Here is a 22,091-nt window from a genome sequence, read left to right as displayed (position 1 = left end):
CTGAGAGGTCCTCCGTATCTTTCATTCCAAATCAGCACTTAATGACATCAATCAGCTCATTAGTGCCTTAATATCTCCATTTACTCCTCACAGCTTTTCAGGAGCAGCTCCTGTTAACACCCAGAGAAACTGCGGAACCGAGCTTGATCACCCTGCTAGGAGTAAGAAGTGGATGTACTGTACTGTAGCATACTTTATATATGGACATCAACACAGTTATACACCGTCCTTTTATCTATCACATGATGAACTAGTACAAAATAAAATGCAAAGGAACGAGTAAAGGTTTATTCCATGCTGAAAAGAAAAAAGAAACAGAACATGACACCGGAAAAAGTTTTTTGTTTCTTTTCTTCTCTTTTCAGCATGGAATAAACCTTTACTTGTTCCTTCCGCAGCTACCTAGCTAACACATGTATTTTTACCTGTCTGAAGGAGTTCACCTGGCTCTGCGCAATGATGATGAAACCACGCCCACCAGCCAATCACGTCTCCCAAAGTCGAAACCCCGCCCCACGTCCCGCCTCCACGCGTGTTCAGAAAGTGAAACCCCTCCTGGCGACTCGCGCAGGGAATACCCTAATGTCAGATGGAGCCGCGTTCCACTATCCTGCGTGTGAAGAGGAAGCAGGGAACAGACCCCGCGGATGCGCTGTTATTGGCCTGCAAACGTCTCAGATATGACCCCACGTCGCTGCCTGCCGTGGACTCGGTCCCTGAATCTGGGGACACAGAGATTCAGAACTCCGTCTTCAAACTCGCAGCTACAGTAGCATCTAAGGTAAAGGCCGCGGTGTGAGGCCTCGCTGTGGCTTGAACAGGAACGCGGTAATGAGACGGCAGAAGCTGGGAGGAGGGATGGAGCCTTCTGGCTTGGAGCAGTGCGAGACGGCAATGGTGTTAATGTGTTAAAGATTAAACGCATTGCTAAGAATAATATTTTAAAATGAGTTTTCACTACCACAGAATAAAATGCATCTATGATCGTCTTTCTATACCATTAACCTTGCAATGTATCCCGTATTATAAAATACAATCACGTTCATGAATACGGGACTTCTCGGGACATAAGTTCGTATTTTTTAGAAGTACTGCTCAAGAATGCGTGTACATGCAATTTTGATCCTAATTCGGTTATTTTCATGCTGCAGCACTGAGTAATGGATGAATGTTGCTGCTGCACGGCTTCTGTCCATATTTGACTGCAGAAATCGGGACTAGCTTTCTTACAATCTAGACTTATTTAATGTTTTTGATGAACGGGATGGAGTCCTGTAAGGTTCAGTCTTTGTTAGATAGCTACTTTATTGTCCAGTGCTGTGGAAATTTGTCTTTGGCTTCTCCTACATAAGTACAAAACACAAGCAAAACATAAGTCACATAAAATCACAACAGTGTGTGAAGGATAAATAAATAGGTAGAGGCAGGAATATGTTTACATAGCTTCATTGAGTGGTTTTATTGCACAGGGGACAAAGGACTTTGAATTTGATACCTTATACTGTCTCCCTGATGGACATGCATACTGCCCCACTTGGACATAATACACTGCATACACCCTGGACACATTGCATCTCTATGTATATTGAGCTCTGCTTGAGTTTATTTTCTTCAATTTCTATTGCACTATTATCTATTATTATGTAACCTTCTTTTGTCACTTTAATTTTGTGATTTTTTACCCACCCCGGTGAGCTCGTAGAAAAGACATTTCATTGCCAGCAACTACTGCTGCATGCTGTATTGTTGTGATTTTGATAAATAAACTTTGATTGATTGATTGATTGATGGGAGCATTACGAACTGAGAATAGAGTGGGTGTGTGGAAACGGCTGTGATGTTCCTGGCCATTTTGAGAACTGTATTGAGCTGGGGCTGCTGTTTCTCAATTATTTTTCCTGCCATTTTCACAGTCCTGGTCAGTTGGGTTTTGCTTTTCAATCCCCGATTTCCATACCAAACTGCCGTGTTAAATGCCAGGATGCTCTCCACAAGGCTTTTATATGCCCTCTCTAGGACATTTTGACTAGCATTAAATCTTTCAATTAAAAGAAGCCTCCGATTTGCTTTCTTAAAAATGTTGCCTATATTCTCAGTGTACCTCAGCCTCTGATCAATATGTGTTCCCAGATATTTAAAACTCCACAACCTCTACAGACTGACCTTTCAGCACTACTGTCTGCAAAGGTTGCCCTCCATCGGTTTGAGCATTGAAAAGAAGCTCTTTAGATTCTGTCACATTTATTCCCAATGCTCTGGATTGGCACCAGTTTTGGGTACAAGGATACTGATGTTTTCAAAGTAAGTCTGCTCACCCAGTGGTTGGTCCTTTAAGCAGAGTCCCCCAAGAACCATGTCATCTGCATATTTAATCGGACTGGCTGTGCTACTGGGATCTGCATCTGTTAGTGCTATCCCACCAACAGCCCCACCCTTCAGGTCCTGCAAAGTGAAACGTACTGTAGGTTAGTTTCTACAGTTATTCCCATCATTTATTTGGTGTATGAAAAGCGACAGTGCCAACAGGGCAATAGAGCTATGCAAGAGCTGCGCTAAGCAGTCTTCAACACCATTCTTAGCTGAACTGGACAGATGCATGTGGAAACTCGGGAAGTTGGTTGAATCCGAGGAGTTTTCCAGCCATCTGCTGCGAGTTGATCCGAATCCCTTGTCTCCCCCTCGGTTCCGCCCCAGGCTGCTCCGGTCGAGACGCCGGTCCGGGAGGCCCTCTCCCGCCAGCGGGCCCTACGGCCGTCCGCGGGCAGCGCGCAGAGGATTGTGGGCAGCCTGCGCACCGCCAAGTGGCAGAGCAGGCGCGAGGAACGGTACCGCGTGCTCTCCCATCACCGGCCTGGCATTGCCAGGGACGCGCCGGCTGCCCGCGGCGGGGGTGAGGAGCACACAGGGCACACGGGCAGTGCTGCGCTAGGGGACCTTCCAGATTTCCAGGTGTTAGACATTGTACAAGAAGAGGAGGACACAGACCTGGCAGATGTGAGTTGGCTCATTGCTGTTAACGGTTGCAGGCTTCACAGTACAGGATTAAGGCAAGCTCATTCCGTGATTGCAGTGTTACTCAGCTTTTACTGCATGCACAGTTTGGGGAATTTAAGAAAAAATGGTATTATGTTCTAATATCCTATGCTGTGGGATTTTGAAACAACTCTTATGTCTTTTGTGTGCAGTACAGGCAGTTCACTGCAAAGTCCCCTCTAAAGATTAAGTTGCCTTTCAGGGCTCGCTGCCCGTCGCCTCTGCCCCGGAGGCGATTGTGTGTAACTCAGTGAGGCTGATTCGGGAGAAGCTGAGCGTGTCGGAGGGCGGCGCAGGGTCGCAGCACCGAGAGAAGGAGGATCAATACGTCTATGACATTTACTACCAAGAGACTGCAGCTCCAGGCTGGATCCAGGACATCCTGTCTGTGCGGCCATACTTCCAGGAGAATGAGCTTGTAGGCACTTTTTTTTTATCTTTGCTTTCTTTCTGAGCAGTGTTAGTAAAATAAAAGTATCATTGGGTGAGGCAGAATATTCCAGATGTTGCTAAAAAAAAGAGGGCAAGTAGTTCTTTGAGTGGATCAACGGGAAAGTTACAGGAGTAATTTTGGGGTGGTCTCCGATTGCTCTAGCCTTGGGTGTCCCACAGTTAGGATGGGGGGGGGGGGGGTGCAGGGGGCTCGTGTATCTCTGGAGTTAAGAGGTGCTGTGTTTCAGGTGGCAGAGGACAATCCCAAGGAGGAGGAAATCTACGAGGACGAGGACGATGAGAACGAGGAAGGGAACTGGAGGAATGATTATCCTGACGAGGAGGACAGTGAGGAAGACGGTGAAAGAGAGCAACGATATCAATATTCAGGTGCAGCCTTTGTTCAGAAAAGCTTGTTGTAGGTTCTAAGCCTGAAAACCAGGCTGACCCTGAGCATAAAACTACACGTATGCCCCTGGGAATAAATGAAAAGTTAGAATAAAACGCACTTATTGCCAAGAAGAGATTTAGTTGGATGAACAACACTGTCATGTCATACCATTCCAGGAGAGTGTCAGTGCAGCGTTCTGGGAATGCTGAAGTAATACAGGTTCAGGATGGACCGTGGATTTTTTTAAAACTATAGCAGAGAATTGGCTGTATGCTAACTTGAATGATGGTGGAGTGTATTCATTTGCCTTGCAGGTTATGGTGATGACATTGAGCACGACTGTGATGATTATGATGAAGACATTGGAGTGGGTCAGTATGGCAGGAGATCGTGGGACAGATACCGGCGTGATCTTCTGCAGGAATTAGATGATGATGATGATGACGACGACAAGGAGAAGATGGGGGGATTTGATTCCGGCTGACAGGTTCTCTGGCTACAGCTGTTTACTGAGGGAGTGCAGGCAGCACCTGGAAAATACCTGGTTATGGGGAACCATCTGTGTTAGAAGACTGTTTTCTGCATCACAGGTGCTAGAAATTTCATGACTCATGCCTTAACCTGTCTAGCACATGGATGTTGGGCTCTAGGTTTGGCAAATGCTGACAACAGACATCTGTGTGAAACTGACTCTTGGACTGCCATTGGATGAGGAAACATAAGCACTTTTTGGGGGTAAATGAACTGTAAATAGGTAGATTTAAAATATATTTTTTGTTAATGATGTAAGATGCCTTCTGTACTCTAGCTGTAAAATAAAAATGTTCAGAAAAGCTTTGCACGGGTTCTAGTCCTTTTTTCACCAGGCATAAAAAGGGTTTGCTTCCCAGGTTTCAAAAGAGACTTGTTTAGATTACATATATTTTAATCCAAATGTGTTAAAACAGTCCAATACAAGAGAACTGAACATGTTAAATTACAAGACGTCCGTTATGTTAGTTCTATGGCATCTCCCAGCATGCCCCTTGGGAGCCCTAATGAAACAGGAGTCATACAGTAGTTCATAGTTGAATCACAGTGTTCTAAAGGTTTGGAAGAATTGACTAGTGATCTGCCACAGGTGAGTTTGTGGAGGGAAATAACTTGCAGGAACAAATCTCCAGCCCTAAACTACAAATGACCTTAATTGAAAATTATATGCTTATCAAATTTCCAAGTGTTCCTGATCTTCAGAAATGGGTGATTTAGGATAACCTACACAACTATAAAAGGGGTTGGGACCTCTGGGCTAACCCCTGCCTCCACTCTAGGATTACAAATTCAAAAATGTCTTCTAAAGGATAATCTCAGACTAGAGTTGAGCCCTAAGCAAAAAAAAGGCAGAGATACGCTTAATATTAAAATGCTTATTGCGTTCAGATGTGGGAAAATCAGACTGGAGCCTTGTTTCCTTCATGCTTGGCAATCTGTTAAAATGTGTACAGAAACTTCTATAAATCTCGACACAATGTAAGAGCTGGGATGAACACTTCGAGGTACTGAAGTATAGTCAGGCTATAGTGATTGACCAGATTTCTTCATAGAGGGAAGAGCTCTGGTCACAGTGCCAAATTCCACAATGGGGAGGGCTGCTGCTGTACCCCCAGGTCTACCCAAGATCCTTCACTCCCACAACTTCAGTAAATGTCCTGCTAGCTGCTCTTCAGCTTGTCATTGTAAAAGACAGGTTGTCACACGACCGATCTGCGTAAATGATATATTTTTAAAAACACTCTTAGTAGATATAGTATTCATTTATATAATTCATTCATAATTTGACAACATCATCAAAATTGCATAACCCGTAAAAAGGAAGTGACTTTCAGTGTTTTATGAACAACATCCACGGTGCTGTCCTCTTGGCGATTTGGAATAAAACAGGAACCTAGAAAGTTGCACTCAAAGAAATAATACCACAGTCAGTTCTGCAGGAATTTGGAATAAACGTAACAGATGTGCAAAAGTAATCCAATAAATGAAAAGTCAATTGAAAAAGCAAAAGATTCCACTACTCTACTCAGGAAACCAATATCGTTGGGGTGCGTCTTAGCATCTCTCCAACACAGTCCCTCCTGGCCATGATGCTGAAACTTATATCCCAGCTTCTTTCGAGAACCACAGGTCAGTTAGCTATTTGCAGACAAACACACTAGTTGGGCAGAATGGCCTCCTTTGTCACCTTTTTGAGTTCTTATTACGTCGGAAAAGTTCAGCCACACCTGCAAAGGTGAGGACTTGTTCCGGCACGTAGGGCACGATACTGAGGACACAGGAAACTAAGAATAGCATTTCTGCCGACAAGGCACTATGCCCACCACATACAAAACCACAACAACACCTGACAGATACAACCACGCTCAACGTAGAAGCTACATCTCTAACATATAAATGTCACATGCAGGAGGATGTAACAGCACTTTTTCAATGCATCTTAACATTTCCTCCCATGTTCCACGTACTTTTACAACATGTTTTTCATAAATGATAATATACTTTGAAAACATTGGTACAACTCACTCTCCCATCCAAGACCTGTTCAATTTCACTAAAGCACTGTGCATCCACTTAGGTTTGGGACAGTATCTTGTTAAAGGCATTAAGTTATAGAATATATAACAGTACAGTGATAGCAAAACAATAAGAAAAAGTGCACTGCACGTAAATATCCCTCATATTTGTAAAGGGGGAAAATTCTCCAGTGACCAATTCATTCTAACACTTAGACAAACACTTTAGCCAACAGTTCAGGTGGGTAGCTGTGTCAGCATGCGTAGTCTGCAAAGAAACAAGCAATAGGTTTATTCCACGCTGAAAAGAGAAGAGAAAACACAACATTTTGGCTGTGAAGCATTCTTCAGCACACCTGAAGAAGGCTTTGCAGCCGAAACGTTGTGTCTTCTCTCTTCTCTTTTCAGCATGGAATAAACCTATTACTTGCTCCTTTGCAGACTTTAGCCAACAGGTGACTAATGTAAGAAAAGAACAATTTAAATTCTTGAAACTCGTCAAGCCCTGAAACAATATCATTAGAAAGTAATTTTAACACCAGCCACCCAGTTCCCATACCCAATCAGAAGCAGAGGAACTCTACACAGCATAAAGACAATCAGAGATAATCAGACATTTGGGATAACGTGATGTGAGCTTGAAGCCAATCAGGCGTTCACAACTGAGACAAGACACAGACTAGGCACCTGTGAGCACACATCTGTGGCAGCTTTCCATCTGAATTTAAATCACATTACACAGAACAGCTTATTTTTTCTTAGTGTTTTGGTAGTGCTGGATTTAGCTTGGATTTGTATTGAATGTGCAGGCTTTGGTCTATATCTGACTCTCCTCTCTGCATCCACCACCGACTGGTGCTTACCACATTGTGGCACGCTCACGAGGCCTCAGACCACCAGAAGAGCTCCAGAGGCCGATCAGCCTCCTCACATCTACAGCCTTTCTGGCTCAGAATCAGCAAGCCTTCAGCTTGCCAAGTGGGGAAACAAAGAGCTTGGACAGTTGCGTCAACTGGAAAACCAGCTGGGCTCCACAGGACCGCAGCGATCCCAGAGGAATGATCAGCGCAAGGTCCTCTATGAATTTCTCTTCTCTTCACTGGTCTTTTCAGATTGTGAAAACCAAGTAAAGCCAGTGCGAGTCAAACAGAAGTGTGTTCTTCGCTCCCATATCACCATGCAGCAGAGTGGGTGCTGGGACAGAGTGGACACTGGACACTGGAATGTTGGACGCTATCTGAAATGCTGTCCCATGGCTTGGTCCCCAGGTGACCAGGTACCAGTACAGCTCTGCCACTTGCTACAAGAAAAAAGTAATACTTGGTGCTTAGACAATGCTACCTCATTGTAAACTATCAGGCCTGGAGGCCTTGGGCCATGAGCAGCTAAAAAGATAAAAAGAGAGAGGTTCTCAGTAGTTCAAGTCAAAGGCTCCCTTTCCTGCAGCAGATGAGTTGAATGATGGTCTACAAGTTTCACAGTTGTCTTCGCTGCACTGCCCAGGAGCAAGAGGCGCTGATCAGTGTGGTCTGTGTCCTGACAGCTAGCCTATTCAGGATCGTTCCCACACCTGTGGGTGCCAGGATCAGGTCCACAGGTCTGGCGCTACTCGCTAAGGTCCATCTCCGTCAGCACACAGAAACAAGTGAACTGGGTGAAGCACGTCAGGGATCCTGTTCAAGCAGAAATGTAACAGATGTCAAATCACTCTCTAAATCTCCAGTAATACCTTTTAGATACTTATACTTCTATCATCTTAATAAAAGGTAAGATTACAGTAATGTTCAAGAACTGGATTAACTCCACCTTGAGGCCTAGCATCACAAAACCTCAATACACCTGTCACACCTCAGTACATCCTGGAGATTCTTACAAGGGGTAAGATATTGTGGTCTGCTCAGAATAACCTGCTGTTATAAGGTGATGTGCACCTCGACAGTGAGCCTGGTCACCTGCAAGATGCAGAGGGCTTATAGAGCAGACGGAGAAACTACTGGAGAAGCGTCTGGGATTTACTTCATTTTGCAGAGGATTTTCCTATTAAAACCCCTCACAGCCGCTTGAGAAGCTCTCAAGCCACAGCCAACCTCTTAACCGATGGTGAGGAATGCTGGGAAGGCTGGTGGTAAGGTGGGAGTCGTAGTATCGGCAAAATTCCACACGAAGGGCAGGGCAGCAGTGTCACTCACGCAGCAGCTTGGTGATGAAGGGTGGCCGCTTGGACTCGGGCAAGTGGACCCCCAGGAAGTAGACCGGCACCCCAGTGAGGGTGATGGCAATGCCAATGAAGGAACTGACGGTGTTGCTGTACAGGGGCACCGCCACCAGGAACACAGTGCACAGGCAGTACACGATAGGAAACAGCAGACTCAGCTGTGCGGACACAGAGAAAGATGGAGAAAGAGAAAATAGGCTAATGTGCTTTTCTGGAAGTAATCTGCATTAAAAATACAGTAGAATAGATGTAATTTACTGCAGAGACTGGATTGCCTGCCCCTCACCCTTTTATGTTTCTAAATGAACAGCCTTAGTCGTTTCTCACCTTGAGTGGTCTGGGCCTGTCAGGCTCCTTCCAGCGCAGGTAGATCTGTCCAGTAATAGACAGCCCCACGAAGAACCAGTTACTGAAGCTGTAGTAGTTGATCAGTTGGAACACATCTTCCACAGCCAAGTATACTAACGCCATGGCACACTATCAGACCAAGTACAGGACATTATCACAGACATGCATTGTCGTCTTCAAACCACTAGAGGGAGACAAGCCCCGCTAGCTGCAGAAGGCGCAAATTAGGACCTTATTCACTCTCCTCTTTTCCAATCCACTGAAATAAAGTCTCTGGCATAACGTAATGTGGGATTGAAGCATAACAGGTGTAATATTATCAGTGTATACACTGCCATTTTCAACCTAGGGCAAACTCAATGCTGTACGTTTGCAGTGAAAAACAGTTAATTAAAGAAAGGTACAGTATGTTAAGCCATTATTTAGCAATACTGTCTCTTCAAAGAGCTGATTATTTTCCTGTTCTATGTTGAGTCTAACTACATTTCTCATATAGTTCCACTATTATTTACAAAACTGCATTGTAAACGCAAACTTTTTTTTATAACTTCAGTCCGTTGTACACATTGTACACAAATGCACACAGGGGACCATTAGGTGATACCAATATTCCTAGACAGCATGTCATGGATCGTTGGAGGAAAACAGATGACTCAGTACACATCCACACAGCCTAGAAGAGAACATGCAAGCTCCACACAGCACTGCTGCCTCACAGCTCTTGAGTTCAAACCCTGGCTTGGGCACATTCTATCTGCCACTTTGCTCATGATACAATAATTACATGACATTATAATTCCCGATATAATAATTGCTATAGAAATAAATGTAAAATACCACATTTATATTTTCTTCAACACTAAGCACTAATTTTCAACAATAAATTTGGTTGGCACCACAGAGAATGATACAAAAACAATAATTATATATGCTATAGAGCACAAATATAAAAATATCAATTTTTGTCTATTTCAAAATCACAATGTATGCCATTATTGTTTTATGTTTTAAAAGCAAGCTGTTTATAATAATATCAAATCTATTTCTTTTGGATGCCAATTAGCTCCCGTCTCCAAGAGCAGTTTTGTTAATGGACCCATGTCTTTACTGCACTGGCTGTTTGAGTAAAACTAGTAGAATGAAAGGACCTTACTGGAACCCAGAGCTCAACCCACGTCTGCAGAGCGAAGCAAATGTCAAAGCGAACAGAAGTGAATTCTGGGGTGTGTCATGCTGGTGTCAGAGGTGGTGTCAGAAGAGATATCACACTCATAACTGGCTTGTGGTGGACAAGTATTCATAGCAATGTCACTTTTTGAACCACTTTTTGATGTCTGCTGCTTCTCTTGCTGTGCAGCAGAACCCACCAAACCTTGGATTGGTCACCCACCAAGAAGAAGGTGGGGCTATGCCATCGTGAGACAGGTTAACCTGATCTACTGATGATGTGTTTTTGCTATAGTAACCCCACCCAGTACGCAAAGCACCTCATGGTTCAGAAATTCAGAGTTTATCCTTGGCTGAGGAGCCAATGGTGCAAAACTACCATCTGTGGGGTTACGCCTGGCCCCCCTCAATCAGAATCACCCCCTAACAGGTGAGCGAGCTGTGGCAAGGTATGAGTGTAGCAGCACCTTTTGGAACCTGGCATTCTTTACTAGCACTCAATGGCTTAGGAGACCCATTAAGAAGTTCCATTAGAACACTTGATTCTTTTCTTTTTCATTAAAATTACTTAGTAAGTACAAATGACTTGCGTTGAAAAGCAGCGCTGGGACAGGTGTAAAGCGCTTCACATGGATCATGGACAGAGCATCCGGCAGGTGGCCTTCACGGGACCCCACGAAAAACAGCCTGTGGACAGACAGCAGGGCAACAGTGGGGGGTAATGAGCTGTCAAGAAAGTACAGGAAGTCCAGGACAGCCTGAAAGCTTCTCTTTGTTCCGTGTTATTTCAGGAAACTTGGCTGTGCGTCTGCAGAGAGGTCATGAAAACAAAGCCTTTCAGTCACAGCGACACACCTGCTCCCACCACCACCCTGGCAGCAGTTTAACTGGAGGTGTGGTGGAGCAAGGAGCACAGTGAACAGTCTGTACTTCACCCATGGCAGAGCACAGCCCGCGTCACTGTCACTAAACTACCGACGAGATACGCCGATAACCGCGGGGCCTGTATTAACCACTGTGCTTACAGATAGATAGGCAAAGCAACAACTGTCATGCATGTCATGTTTCTTACTCCTGCATCTGAAAGTGCACGAGAACAGCTATAGGTGAGAGGGAGTCATTCGGGGTTATTTAACTCATTTGTTTAGCGAGTAGCTAAAGTCAGCCGTTTCTTGAAAGAAGCCAAGATACCAGCTTCGGCGGCATGGCTGGGTAGGTTGGTCCTCACTCCCATCACCCTTATTGTAAAAAGAACCCAACAAATTCCTATTGACTGTTTAAAGTACACTCCCATTTGGCACTTGAAGAAAACACCCAAACAAGGTAGCATTCTGCCTTGGTGCAAAGCTTACAGAAATACTACTATTTATATCAAATATATTATCTATTATATATAATATATATATATTATTTTTTTATCACTTTCTTCCAAATATTCTTTCCAGCATCATATGAATAGTGTTAGAGAAAAATAGAAAAATAAAATCCATTGCATTTACAGGTTGTTTGTCCAAGGGCTTCCTTCTTAAAATTAATAAGAAATTTGGGGAAATTCTTATTAAGAAGGTACAGTATGTGTAATCTCACATAGTAATCTGCACATGCTACATAAATAATACATAGATGTGTAGAGTAAAACTTACAAAAGTAGCAAGAAACTATAATAGACTGTTAAAGTAACAAAGTACACATATACATAAAGGAGCTGCATTAACCTGTGAGCTGCAAAGAAAGAATTAAAAGTTAATTGCACACTAAGAAGTAAAGTTTGTTACTTTTCTGTGGGAAATTATAGTTCTACTTGTTTCTATATATAATATCAAATTGTACTGTGTAATACACAGATCTGACACTATACTGTAGTGGGTGCCGTCTTTCGGATGAGACATTAAAACCGAGGACCTGACTCTCAGTGGTCCCTGGGCGTTTCTCGAAAAGAGTAGGGAGTTATCCCGGTGTCCGGGCCAAATTCCCCCCTTCGGCCTTTACCATGGCCTCCAAATTGTGCCCATGTTTGATTGGCCTGCACTGGCCCTGAGATGGACTGGCGCCCCGTCCAGGGTGTACCCTGCATTGCGCTTCTTGCTTGCCAGGTAGGCTCCAGCTTCCTGCGGCACCGTATGGTATAAAGCAGTTTGCCAAATGACACGACAATACCCAGATCTGCTTAATTGGAATTACAGGTTATGTGAAGCTTGAGATCTGCATGTGAGAGAGAGGTGGGCAGGCAGGGCAGCACATGGCTGGGTGCTTGTACCTGGAGGCCGCGATGATGGAAGCATTTAAACCCCCATAGCAGGACAGAGCCACTGCAAAAGGGATGGTCCAGCTCATCACTCCCAGTGTGCGATCAGCAAAGGTCTGCAGAAAAAACGCAACAGGTGGGTTATCTTCTGGCTCTGGGTACAGTCCTGTGTTGACTAAAGAAATACAGAAATAAGAACAGGCAGGGATCTACTATGAGCTGCTGGCTTGGGACCTGCATGATTCTTACAGTAGAATCCCGACCCCCCACTTACCACAGCAACGGCATCGCTGGCGAGGATGGCGTTCATGTCCAGCACAGCATAGTACGCAACGTTAGTCAGGATATAAATAACCATCACTATTGGCAAAGAGATGGCGATGGCCAAGGGGAGGTTCCTGCAGATCAAGACAGAGAGCCAAATTGACACAGAGTCCAGCAACAGAGGTGGTGTGTGCTCTGCATGCCGGAAACACTGGAGCCCTGTGGAGCCCAGGACAATAGGACAAGATTACTAATAAAGTCCTGTGGTATACAGTACCATGGTGAATAACAGTAGAAGGGTAGTCAATCACAGTAAAGCAGGTACTGTGAGAAGATGATAAATGTAAGAAGTCTGGAGAGAGAAGCTTAAGAACCATCATTCTCTGATATTTTGAGAATACAATATGGAATTATTATCTAGAGTTCAGTGACTGTGTCTCTATCAGGATCAGCGGGAATCAGACAGAACTAAGCACATTCCTTGAGCATTGCTTTCCTCAATTAGTAGATGCCTATGCATGAAAAAATGGAAAAAGCTAAAGACGGAGCCCTACATTGCTGAAGGAAAGCTGTTAAAGTGCTCATATTGTCACTGGCCTATCCGTGAATAACTTCTCCAACACTCCTGGAACATTATGGGCACTGGTGGAATCCCTCCCTCCACAGCAGAGCTCACCTCTCTGGATTCCTGATCTCCTCGGTGACATAGTTCAGGGTGTCCCAGCCGGAGTAGGAAAAAAGGGCCGAGTAGAGAGCTAGAGTGATGTCTCCCGCGTTCCAAGAGGAGCCTTCAAAGGCGGACTCAAAGTGCAACGTGGAGCCTAACCAGAGGACACGTGGCGACAGCTTTAGTTGTGCATCAAATGTGCATCAGTTTTACAGCTGCAAGCCTGGAATCACAAGCGCCGTGTTAAAATGCTTAATCAATGTATCAGCTCATGGCAGAACATGACAGACGTACTGTCAATTAATCCTGTAGAAAGCTTTGCCAACAAGCTATGCATAGCCATTCAATGTCTCCTTTTATGAGATGACTTACTGTATACTCAATTATTTTGTAAATTCTAAATGAAAGATATGGAAGTTTGCAAACACATTCAGTGAACAGAAGACTGAAAAAGAATCAGGATGCCAGGAGAGAAAAGTTAGCTCACGTGAGACATTGCAGGAGGTTGACAGTACACCAGCAGTTCTGAAACCAGGCCACTGAAGGCCTCAATCCAGCTCTTACCCTGGCACAGCTTGACAAGTCCAGTGATGATGATGACGATCAAGGCCAGGACTTTGGCATAGGTGAAGACGTCCTGGACTCTGGTGCCCCACTTCACGTAGGCCGAGTTGACAAAGGTAAGGAGACCTGCAGAGACCCAAGTGGTGAAGTTAAGACTGAAAAAACTCCATGACTCATTAAGCCAGAATAGAATGATAAAACCACTGAGTCTTGTGTGTCACAAGTTTCATGCTGCTACTGAATGCAAAAAGCAAACAAGGTAAAGGCAAAGTCTGGAGATCAATATATGACAGGCTCTTACTCAGGTGACTAATGAACAGCCCTATCACCTATTTCTAAAGACTTAGAACAATCTCACTGTGACCAATCAAGCAGGCGAACTGTTAAACAAATCAATTTCAAAATCTTTTGGGATGAAATACTTTAGTACCCTACCCTACCAGGGTTCTGTTCATCGAACAGATCTCATTCTTAATTCATCAATAACACACAGGTGTTGCCAGTCTTTAGAAACAGGTGACCTAACTAGGCTGGGGCTCTCCAGGACCAGGGTTGGGCAGCCCCTGCTCAGAATAGGGGCCCAACCCTGGTCCATCCAGCCCAGTCACAGAACTGAGTCAGCGGTGTTGAAACCAGGACCTAAGAGACCTGGAGTTAAAAAGTAACCTTCTGATGCATAGGTTAGGGTTAGAGTTAGAACCCTCACATTCCTTTTGTAAAGCTATATCAGACTCCGTTCCAGCCCCAAAGCTAAACTAAAAAATGTTGCTCCTGTACATTAATGAAAGAGATCCATGTGAAGATGAGCAGTGGTGCTGGTAACAGCAAGAGCACACCAGGGACAATGTCAATGTGTCCCCAGCAGGGGAGACAGACTGTGGATTGGCATCATTTTGGGCTGTTTGAGGGTATGAAACCGAGTTGTACAGGAACACAAAAGCACTAAAAAGTAGAAAATGACAGCACTAATGTGTTGAGACAGGCCTACAGCTCTGTCCTGGCCCTCATGGGCCACACTGCCTTACTGCTTAAACACCCTTAATTGAGGTGTTGTGACTGTACTCCCAAACACATGCAGTTTTTAAGCTCCTGATGACTATTTTCAGTCCAGTTTTACATTCTCTCACACTTTTTTAAGTTGGAAACAATTCGAACAATCAAACTAATTAAACATTTCCAGTTGAAATTGTGGTTCACAAACAAGAGCGCAAAGGAGGATCCTTTGCGTACACATAGTTGATCCACAATGTACCTTAGTACAGTACTTTTGAAACATTTTGCTGGCAGGTACAGTATGTGCACGTGTTTACCCAGCTCTAGCACTTCTACAAGGACAGATGATTCCAGCAGACTGATACTGCTACTCTGGAACAGTCTCTGGAAGAGTAACCGGATATGTTCCAAGTTTTAAAAATATATTCAGCTCTGATGGGCTGAAGGAACAAAGACTATTTAGTCTTGAACAGAGAGGATTACAAGGGGACTTGTATTCAAAATCCTCAAGGGCACTGACAATCAGCCCAGTGGACTGCTTCAGAAACGTGGCAGTGCTTTTTAAACTGAGAAGAGGAGGCACTTCTTTACCCAACAGGTTGTAGGAGTATGGAACAAGCAATCCAGCCATGTTGTTGAAGACGACCCCCCGGCCTTTTCTCCAAGAAACATCTGCATAAGACCCCTTTGATCAATTAGCTATGAACTTCCAAACTGCCAAACGGGCTGTAACCTTTCATTCATGTCTACCCTTTCTTAAATTCTTAGAAGGAGAAGTCCCCATGAAGATGGGCAGTAGGCTGAGCACAAAAAGTAGGCCTTTCAGGGAACCCCAAAACAACCCATGAGAACTGGCAACCCTAAGTACAATCTGTAAGTGTGATGCAGACTCAATGACCCAGAATTACTACACAGTATACTACACAATGCTATTTCTATTTCTCAGGCAAAATGAATGTGTTCACTTTAAGTAATTTTTCCCATAGGAACAAACGCAATGTATGTGGCCGCAGGTCCACTACACTTTCACAGATTGAAATGTCTATTAACACCTGTTTCGATAAGTCGGTGCAACAGAAATAAATCTGAAGCTGTATGCAGACGGACTCTCTTGAATGGCATGTCATAGAAATCGCTGCTTTGCTGGGGTTTGTGTTTGGCATGAAGAGGAGGAGAGACTCACAGATGCAGGCAGCTGCGAGGAGGCGGGAGGCAGAGTAGGGCGGCTCGCAGGAGGGGAACAGCGGCTGCACCAGGTAGTTGGCGAAGGTGATGGCGATGATGGCCTGGCTGCAGGGCTCGATGATGAGGAGGGAGGTCCACAGGCGGATGAAGGCGACGAACCCCCCGAAGGACTCCAGGATGTAGGCGTAGCTGGCGCCGGACTTCTTGATGGTGGTCCCCAGCTCGGCGTAGCACAAGGCCCCCACCACGGAGAACACCCCCGCGACCGCCCAGATCACCAGTGACAGCCCGTAGGAGGCGCTGTGGAGGAGCACCCCCTTGGGGGAGACGAAGATCCCCGAGCCGATCATGTTGCCCACAATGAAGCTGATCCCGTTGAGCAGGGAGATCTCCTTCTTCAGCTGCAGGTTCTCCTGGCCACCCTGGGGCCGCTCCTCCTCCTCCTTGTTCCTCACGGGGCTCCACTGCCCCGGCGCGGCTCGGCTGCCGTTTCCCTGGCCGCTGCCAGGAGTGGCCCGGCTCTCTCTGGACGTCATCGGTATGGCCTGGCCTCCCCTGGCAAGGTCGGCCTGCGAAGAGGAGGCAGAGGACAGGAAAGGCAGGCTCAGCCCCAGGCCGAGACTCGCAGTACACGGGGCACAAAAACACATCATGAAACAAACGCTCTTGCCCAACACCGAGACAACCTGTAATCATACGACTCCAGGAGCAAGTGTGCTGAGTGTGAAAGTATTTTGTTTTTGTCTCTAAAAATAAAATGCCATCCTGCAAATAAGTAACTCCACTGCAACTTTCAGCTGATGAGCGCTTTCAGGTTACTTAACCCTTTAACTGACACTCATTGACGCAGAATGCAGAGAAAATAACTGTAGCCTTCTTCAGCTGGAGCTTCGATGAGAAAACTTCGAGAAAATAAGGAATTCATAATTTCCCATAAAAGATCGCCGCACGCTACATTCTGCATCTCACTAACCCTCCTGAGCAGACAAACAAAGGCCATGGATTAATGAAGTGATTTGCATCCTAATTTTGTGGGATATGTTTTTATTTTAAGCAATACATAAAAAATGGCATTCAGAATGTTTTTCATTCAGACCCTGCTGCACACTATTACCATGATATTCCCACGCCCTCTGTGGAAGCACAGTCTGTCTGCAGTGTTTCCTGATGTCCCCTGTGGACATTCTTATTGAGAGGACTGGAACACATCCAGAATGAGACAGTCACTCATCTTCCAGGAAACGTCATTGGGATTTTTGTTTTTGGCTTTGGCAGTATTATGGTATTTTTGTCTGCTGGGCATTGTCACTGCAAACAGCTCTATTAAAAGTGATTTTCGCCATCTTCTGCACTCCATGATACTAGCTTTGCTCAGAAGTAACCCTATGAAATTTGTGTTTACTTGCAGAGAGCTTAAATGGGTTTTCTAGTATTTTTCTTATTTTGAACTTATTTGTGTGACCTAAGAGGACTCTCTTCACTGATCTTAAACACTGTCAATGATTCATTATCTCCCCTAAGTAAAAGATACATTTGAGTGAGTCTCGCACTGGAGTCTCCAAGTCTGTGGTCTAAGTGAATAAATAAACTTGCTTGCGTCTGACATGTTGTTCCATTCAGCAGAATTCCAGCCTTACAGCATGAACCTCAGGGCTTAGGTCTTCACTTCTTGTGGGAGGTACTATGAGTCGTGCCCGAAAATAAGGATGTTTTGGTCCACATTTACCTCAGCTAGGCTCCTGTCACACATATAAAAGTGTAACGGTGGGATGGCAATTAAGCCCATCCAACCCATTTGATAAAAAACTACGTTCATTTTTAAAATTTCCCTTTCCCCCCCAAAAAAATAATAGTGGAAATAAAGCTATTACAATTCATTGCACAAATAAATCACACAACTCAGAACGATAAAGAATTAAGCAACCATGGTATTAGCATTTGTGTATTTACGACATATCATTTGCGTTCCGAAGATTTGTAGACACCCCTGTAGCTTCAGGGGAGGTTTGTGTAATGAGGTGTTTTTGCTTTGTCCCAAGCCTTGAAATGGCTCACTTTCCTGCATTACTTGTCTCTAAGAGGAGCTCTGCCCTGCCTAGCAACACCTTTTAATCACCACAGTGACCCAAATGTTTCATCACACCCCTAACAACAATTACCACGTAATTAAAACACTTCGTTAATTTCTACAAATGCTGAACTGTGAGAGGAAAAAGGGAAGGGGGGGGAGGGGTATCTTTGTTCGGAAAATACAGACTTTGTAATAGATAGATAATACTTTATTAATCCCGTAGGGAAATTGATGTGTTGCAGCAGTCCAGCCCAAGACAAGCAAAAACAGACATCAGAATAGTTATAAAACAAAAGACAACAAAATAAATAAATATAAATAAATAAAAAATAAATACATAGGTGTGTGCAAAATGTGATGATCATAGTCACTGTAAAAATAATAAAATATGTGCAAAATGTGCATAGGTTTATACAGACTGAAACTGATAATCAAGTAATCAATCACAGCCAGGACTGCTCACAAGCAAACAGTACCTCGTGACAACGCCTCGGTCCTACACACACACACACTTTACCCCCAGAAACAGGTGAGAAAAGTTAAGCTGGACAAATTTTACAGCAAAATGACTGCACTTTTCCTGTCATCCACAGACACCCAAAGCCGCAACTACCTTAAAAATGTCTTCGGCCAGCCTGGCGTGTGTAGTATGTGGTCACTATGAAGCTGTCATGTGTATGCAAGATAAAAGTCCCGCATATTTTTAAACTATGTTACTGAAGAGATTTAATTAATCGTTTTATGGTTATTTTCACAATTCGGAAATACCGTAACAGTATATAAAACCGTACTCTCTTTACAAATAATTTTAGTCTTTTTTCGTAAGACTGAATTTGAAATATACTTCGAAGTAGAAACTGAAATATCTTAAAGCATTTTACAGCATGCATGTTTCCATTCTCTTGGCCGGTACGGTGCTGTATTTCTGTTGGCGAAAGCATAGCTTCTCAGCCAGTTGGACGGACAGTTACATTGGACAGGTGACGTTTGCACGAGAGACGGTCGCTTTGAAGGGATGCTTGAAAACTATTACATGGCAATTACTGCTCGTGTCCTGGGATAAAAATAATTTTCGACAAGTCTACACTAGCAGTCAGCAATCCCCCTCCCCCCACCTAGAGCAAATCGAGCAACAAACATCAGCTGTGTTTAAAGCACTCTTTCATGTCTCTTGAAAAAATCGCATGAAACGGTCATAATGATAATATTAGTTAAAATACAAAGTTACAATGGAAGTGAATAAACATTAGTCCTTATTGCTTTTTGAATGTTTTTTTCGTCAGTATGCAGTATGCATTTTATCGGCTTAAAAAAAGATCCAGCTGTATACGGACAAAACGTCAAAACCCAAACATAATCGCCAACAAAAACTAGAAAAGCACCCTGCGAGACAAAGCAAAATCCTTCCTCATTCCTGCTGCGAAAGCTCACACCTGTATCATCTTTCTGTTAGACAGAAAATGTCAGAAGTAATTCTTACCGTAAAAACAGAAATAACAACGTACTGTTTTTATCTATTATTCGCTTCCCATCAGTGAGCCAGTAGAGGCTTTCCGGCTGTCATTTGTAAAAAAAAATAAAAGAAACGCTGTTATGACAGAAGTAAAGAATTGCGCTCCCATCATCCCAGACATAGCATTAAACGTTTTTTTTTTTGTTGAAAGTCTTACCTCAACGTGTTGACTTCTTGTTTGGGAGCTACACTTCCAGGCAACAGCTCTAATCCATCATTTCAATGCTGAGCTCCAATGCTGCTTCTATAGAAATTGAAAAGCCGAACTCAGTCACGTGACACCGGCAATACGCGCACACACAGAGGCTACCCCCTTATCACGTGAACTCTACAATTCTACAAAAACACTTTTTTTCTTAAGAAAACCTTTTGCACAGTTTATTCGACTTGAATGGGACTGTGTGACGACCGTTTTGCAAAGGAGGTCTGAGCGCTACCATCCTAATACCTCGTATCGTAAAAGACAGGAAAACCCTTATTGTGAAGGCTGTAAATATATATTTTTTAAAATAATTACGATTTGGGGATCCCTTAAGGTAAACCGCAAGGGTGGTTCTGGGCTGTAACTACAGTATGTATCCAGTAATACTGCTGTGTGCTGTGTGTGCTAAGTCTTACCTTCATTGATCTTTACAACAATTCCCTCGGTTTGTCCAACCGTGTGCGACTTTCGAAACTGTGTTATGAATTACACACATCAATAAGACGTAGTAAAACAAATGTCTCTCCAAGAAAAACTAATCGATGCTTCCTGCCCCCAAAGCTGCTCTAATACCCTCGTACAAATGGTACTATCAGCTACCGCCGGCAGATATAATTGACTAAACACAGGGCTCTCAAAATGGACCTTTAAATGCAGAGCTGAACAAAAACCTTGCCTTCTACATAACGGGTGCCAAGGGTTTGTGAAGCAAAACGCTGCAAGTCAGCAACTGTGACTGCACAGCCGGTTAATTAATTATTGTTTTGTACATATTATTTCTAAGATGAAGGGTTTATAAATAGGTGATCGAATAACTGTGTGTGTGTGGGGGGGGGGGGGTGATTTGTGCTGCTCTTATCTGTGCGGGTCGTATCACATCGCTTGCGAAAGACGATTCGATTCCCGATGTTCCAGGTGAACACCCATAGTTTCTACCTCACGTTCACCCCTCCACCCCGTCATCAATATTCCAGTCATTTAACCAGGGTGTCCTTGTGAAAGTGTGATTTTTACCTCCCCAAGACGACGTTCTAGTTAACAGTGTCTTAGTTTATTGCTAGGAATAATACTATAAAATTTTATAGAGCAGTCTGGGCCGTTCCGCCTAATTAGAAGAAAGATATTATACAATAAGAAATGATTCGATGTTATGTTAACGAACAGCGTTTAATATTTACTTTATTCTCTTCAGTTGTGTTTTTGTCAATTTGAAATTCTGAACGGCAATGCTATAGACCTTTAGACGTTTTATTTGTGTATTTTATACCTGTATATCATGTACTGTGTAGTTGTGAAATCTTTATGCTGGGTGCTATTTGAGGAGCTCCACAGTACCATCCATCGTCCATACCTGGAAACAAAGCACCCAATTACAATTCACCAAGCAAGTCACATTTCGATCAATTACAAGTAATGCATGTTATAAATGGAGCACTGTAATATGCAATGGAGATTGAATGTCAGAAAACCTCCAAAGAAATGCAAAGTGAGACTTACTGATTGCACTGATTGCATGTACCTGTAGGTCAGCTCCCTAGGTGTTTGCCAACATTTTCTGCTATGAGTCATTATGAATAGGTCTCACACACTTAGCACAGTGGGATGTGTAATTTTGTTTTGGCCCATTCTTCCTGAAAAAGCTGCCCGAGTTCTAATAAGTACTTTAGTAATAAGTACATTGATGGAACTTATGAAGTCTCGCCATTAATTTTCCACTGGGCCCAAGTCAAGACTTTGTCTGAGCCACTGAAGGACCTTCACTCTCTTCTGCTCTTACTGTACCACTCCAATGTGGCTTTGACCTTAGGCTTCAGGTCATTGTCCAGTTTCAGGTTCTTGATGAATGCAAACGGGTTTTCCTCTGGGATGTGCCCTTTGTTTTCCCATCCGTCCTGACAAGCTTTCCTGTCCACAACATGATGCTGCTCTACCTCCAGCACATATCGGCGGTACCACTACAAGCTTTGTCGCAGTCAGTAATGGCTTTATTCTTAATGTCATTTGCCCTCACAGGTCAACACCAGCATATTGTTGATGTGTATAATAATAATAATAATAATAATAATTGCTTACACTTATATAGCACTTTTCTGGACACTCCACTCCAAGCGCTTTGAGAAGGCAGCCATAGTACACCAGCACTCTCCCCATCCAGCAGCTCTCAGTGAGGTGGAGAACAGAATAATTAAGCCAATTCATAGATGGGATTATTAGGAGGCCATGACTGGTAAGGACCAATGGGAAATTTGGCCAGG

General features: G+C 43.8%; 2 protein-coding genes across 3 annotated transcripts; one reads left to right on the top strand and one right to left on the bottom strand.

Moving 5' to 3' along the window:
* The first annotated feature begins 538 nt into the window (after positions 1 to 538).
* On the top strand, positions 539 to 4,689 carry slc7a6os (solute carrier family 7 member 6 opposite strand). Its single transcript, XM_088939210.1, has 5 exons — positions 539 to 781; positions 2,695 to 2,994; positions 3,236 to 3,451; positions 3,714 to 3,855; positions 4,171 to 4,689. The coding sequence occupies exons 1-5, from the start codon at positions 590 to 592 to the stop codon at positions 4,338 to 4,340; spliced, it is 1,020 nt and encodes a 339-aa protein (XP_088795336.1). The 5' UTR covers positions 539 to 589; the 3' UTR covers positions 4,341 to 4,689.
* Positions 4,690 to 5,630: 941 nt separating this feature from the next.
* Positions 5,631 to 19,872, bottom strand: slc7a6 (solute carrier family 7 member 6). Of its 2 annotated transcripts, XM_088939073.1 has the most exons (10): positions 19,792 to 19,872; positions 16,049 to 16,619; positions 13,873 to 13,998; positions 13,318 to 13,462; positions 12,652 to 12,775; positions 12,390 to 12,493; positions 10,723 to 10,819; positions 8,945 to 9,094; positions 8,592 to 8,775; positions 5,631 to 8,075 (listed from the first exon to the last, which is right to left on the bottom strand). In XM_088939073.1, exons 2-10 carry the CDS (start codon positions 16,584 to 16,586, stop codon positions 8,008 to 8,010), a joined length of 1,536 nt encoding a protein of 511 aa, XP_088795199.1. In that variant the 5' UTR covers positions 16,587 to 16,619; positions 19,792 to 19,872; the 3' UTR covers positions 5,631 to 8,007. The 2 variants fall into 2 exon arrangements, with proteins under 2 accessions (XP_088795199.1, XP_088795198.1); XM_088939072.1 differs by lacking the exon at positions 19,792 to 19,872 and having other exon boundaries at positions 16,049 to 16,773.
* Positions 19,873 to 22,091: the final 2,219 nt, after the last annotated feature.

The sequence above is a fragment of the Atractosteus spatula genome, chromosome 21, assembly GCF_055471065.1.
Source record: "Atractosteus spatula isolate fAtrSpa1 chromosome 21, fAtrSpa1.hap1, whole genome shotgun sequence".
Classification (NCBI taxonomy): Eukaryota; Metazoa; Chordata; class Actinopteri; order Semionotiformes; family Lepisosteidae; genus Atractosteus; species Atractosteus spatula.
This window is presented reverse-complemented; position numbering and strand designations above follow the sequence as displayed.

Coding starts and splice junctions, on each gene's coding strand:
- slc7a6os (XM_088939210.1), top strand. CDS start 590: ATGGAGCCGCGTTCCACTATCCTGCGTGTGAAGAGGAAGCAGGGAACA. Junction 3,452..3,713: donor ACTTCCAGGAGAATGAGCTT/GTAGGCACTTTT, acceptor GCTGTGTTTCAG/GTGGCAGAGGACAATCCCAA. Junction 3,856..4,170: donor GCAACGATATCAATATTCAG/GTGCAGCCTTTG, acceptor TTTGCCTTGCAG/GTTATGGTGATGACATTGAG.
- slc7a6 (XM_088939072.1), bottom strand. CDS start 16,703: ATGATGTGTTTTTGTGCCCCGTGTACTGCGAGTCTCGGCCTGGGGCTG. Junction 12,494..12,651: donor CCAGCGATGCCGTTGCTGTG/GTAAGTGGGGGG, acceptor TTTTTTCTGCAG/ACCTTTGCTGATCGCACACT. Junction 10,820..12,389: donor TCCATCATCGCGGCCTCCAG/GTACAAGCACCC, acceptor GTCTGTCCACAG/GCTGTTTTTCGTGGGGTCCC.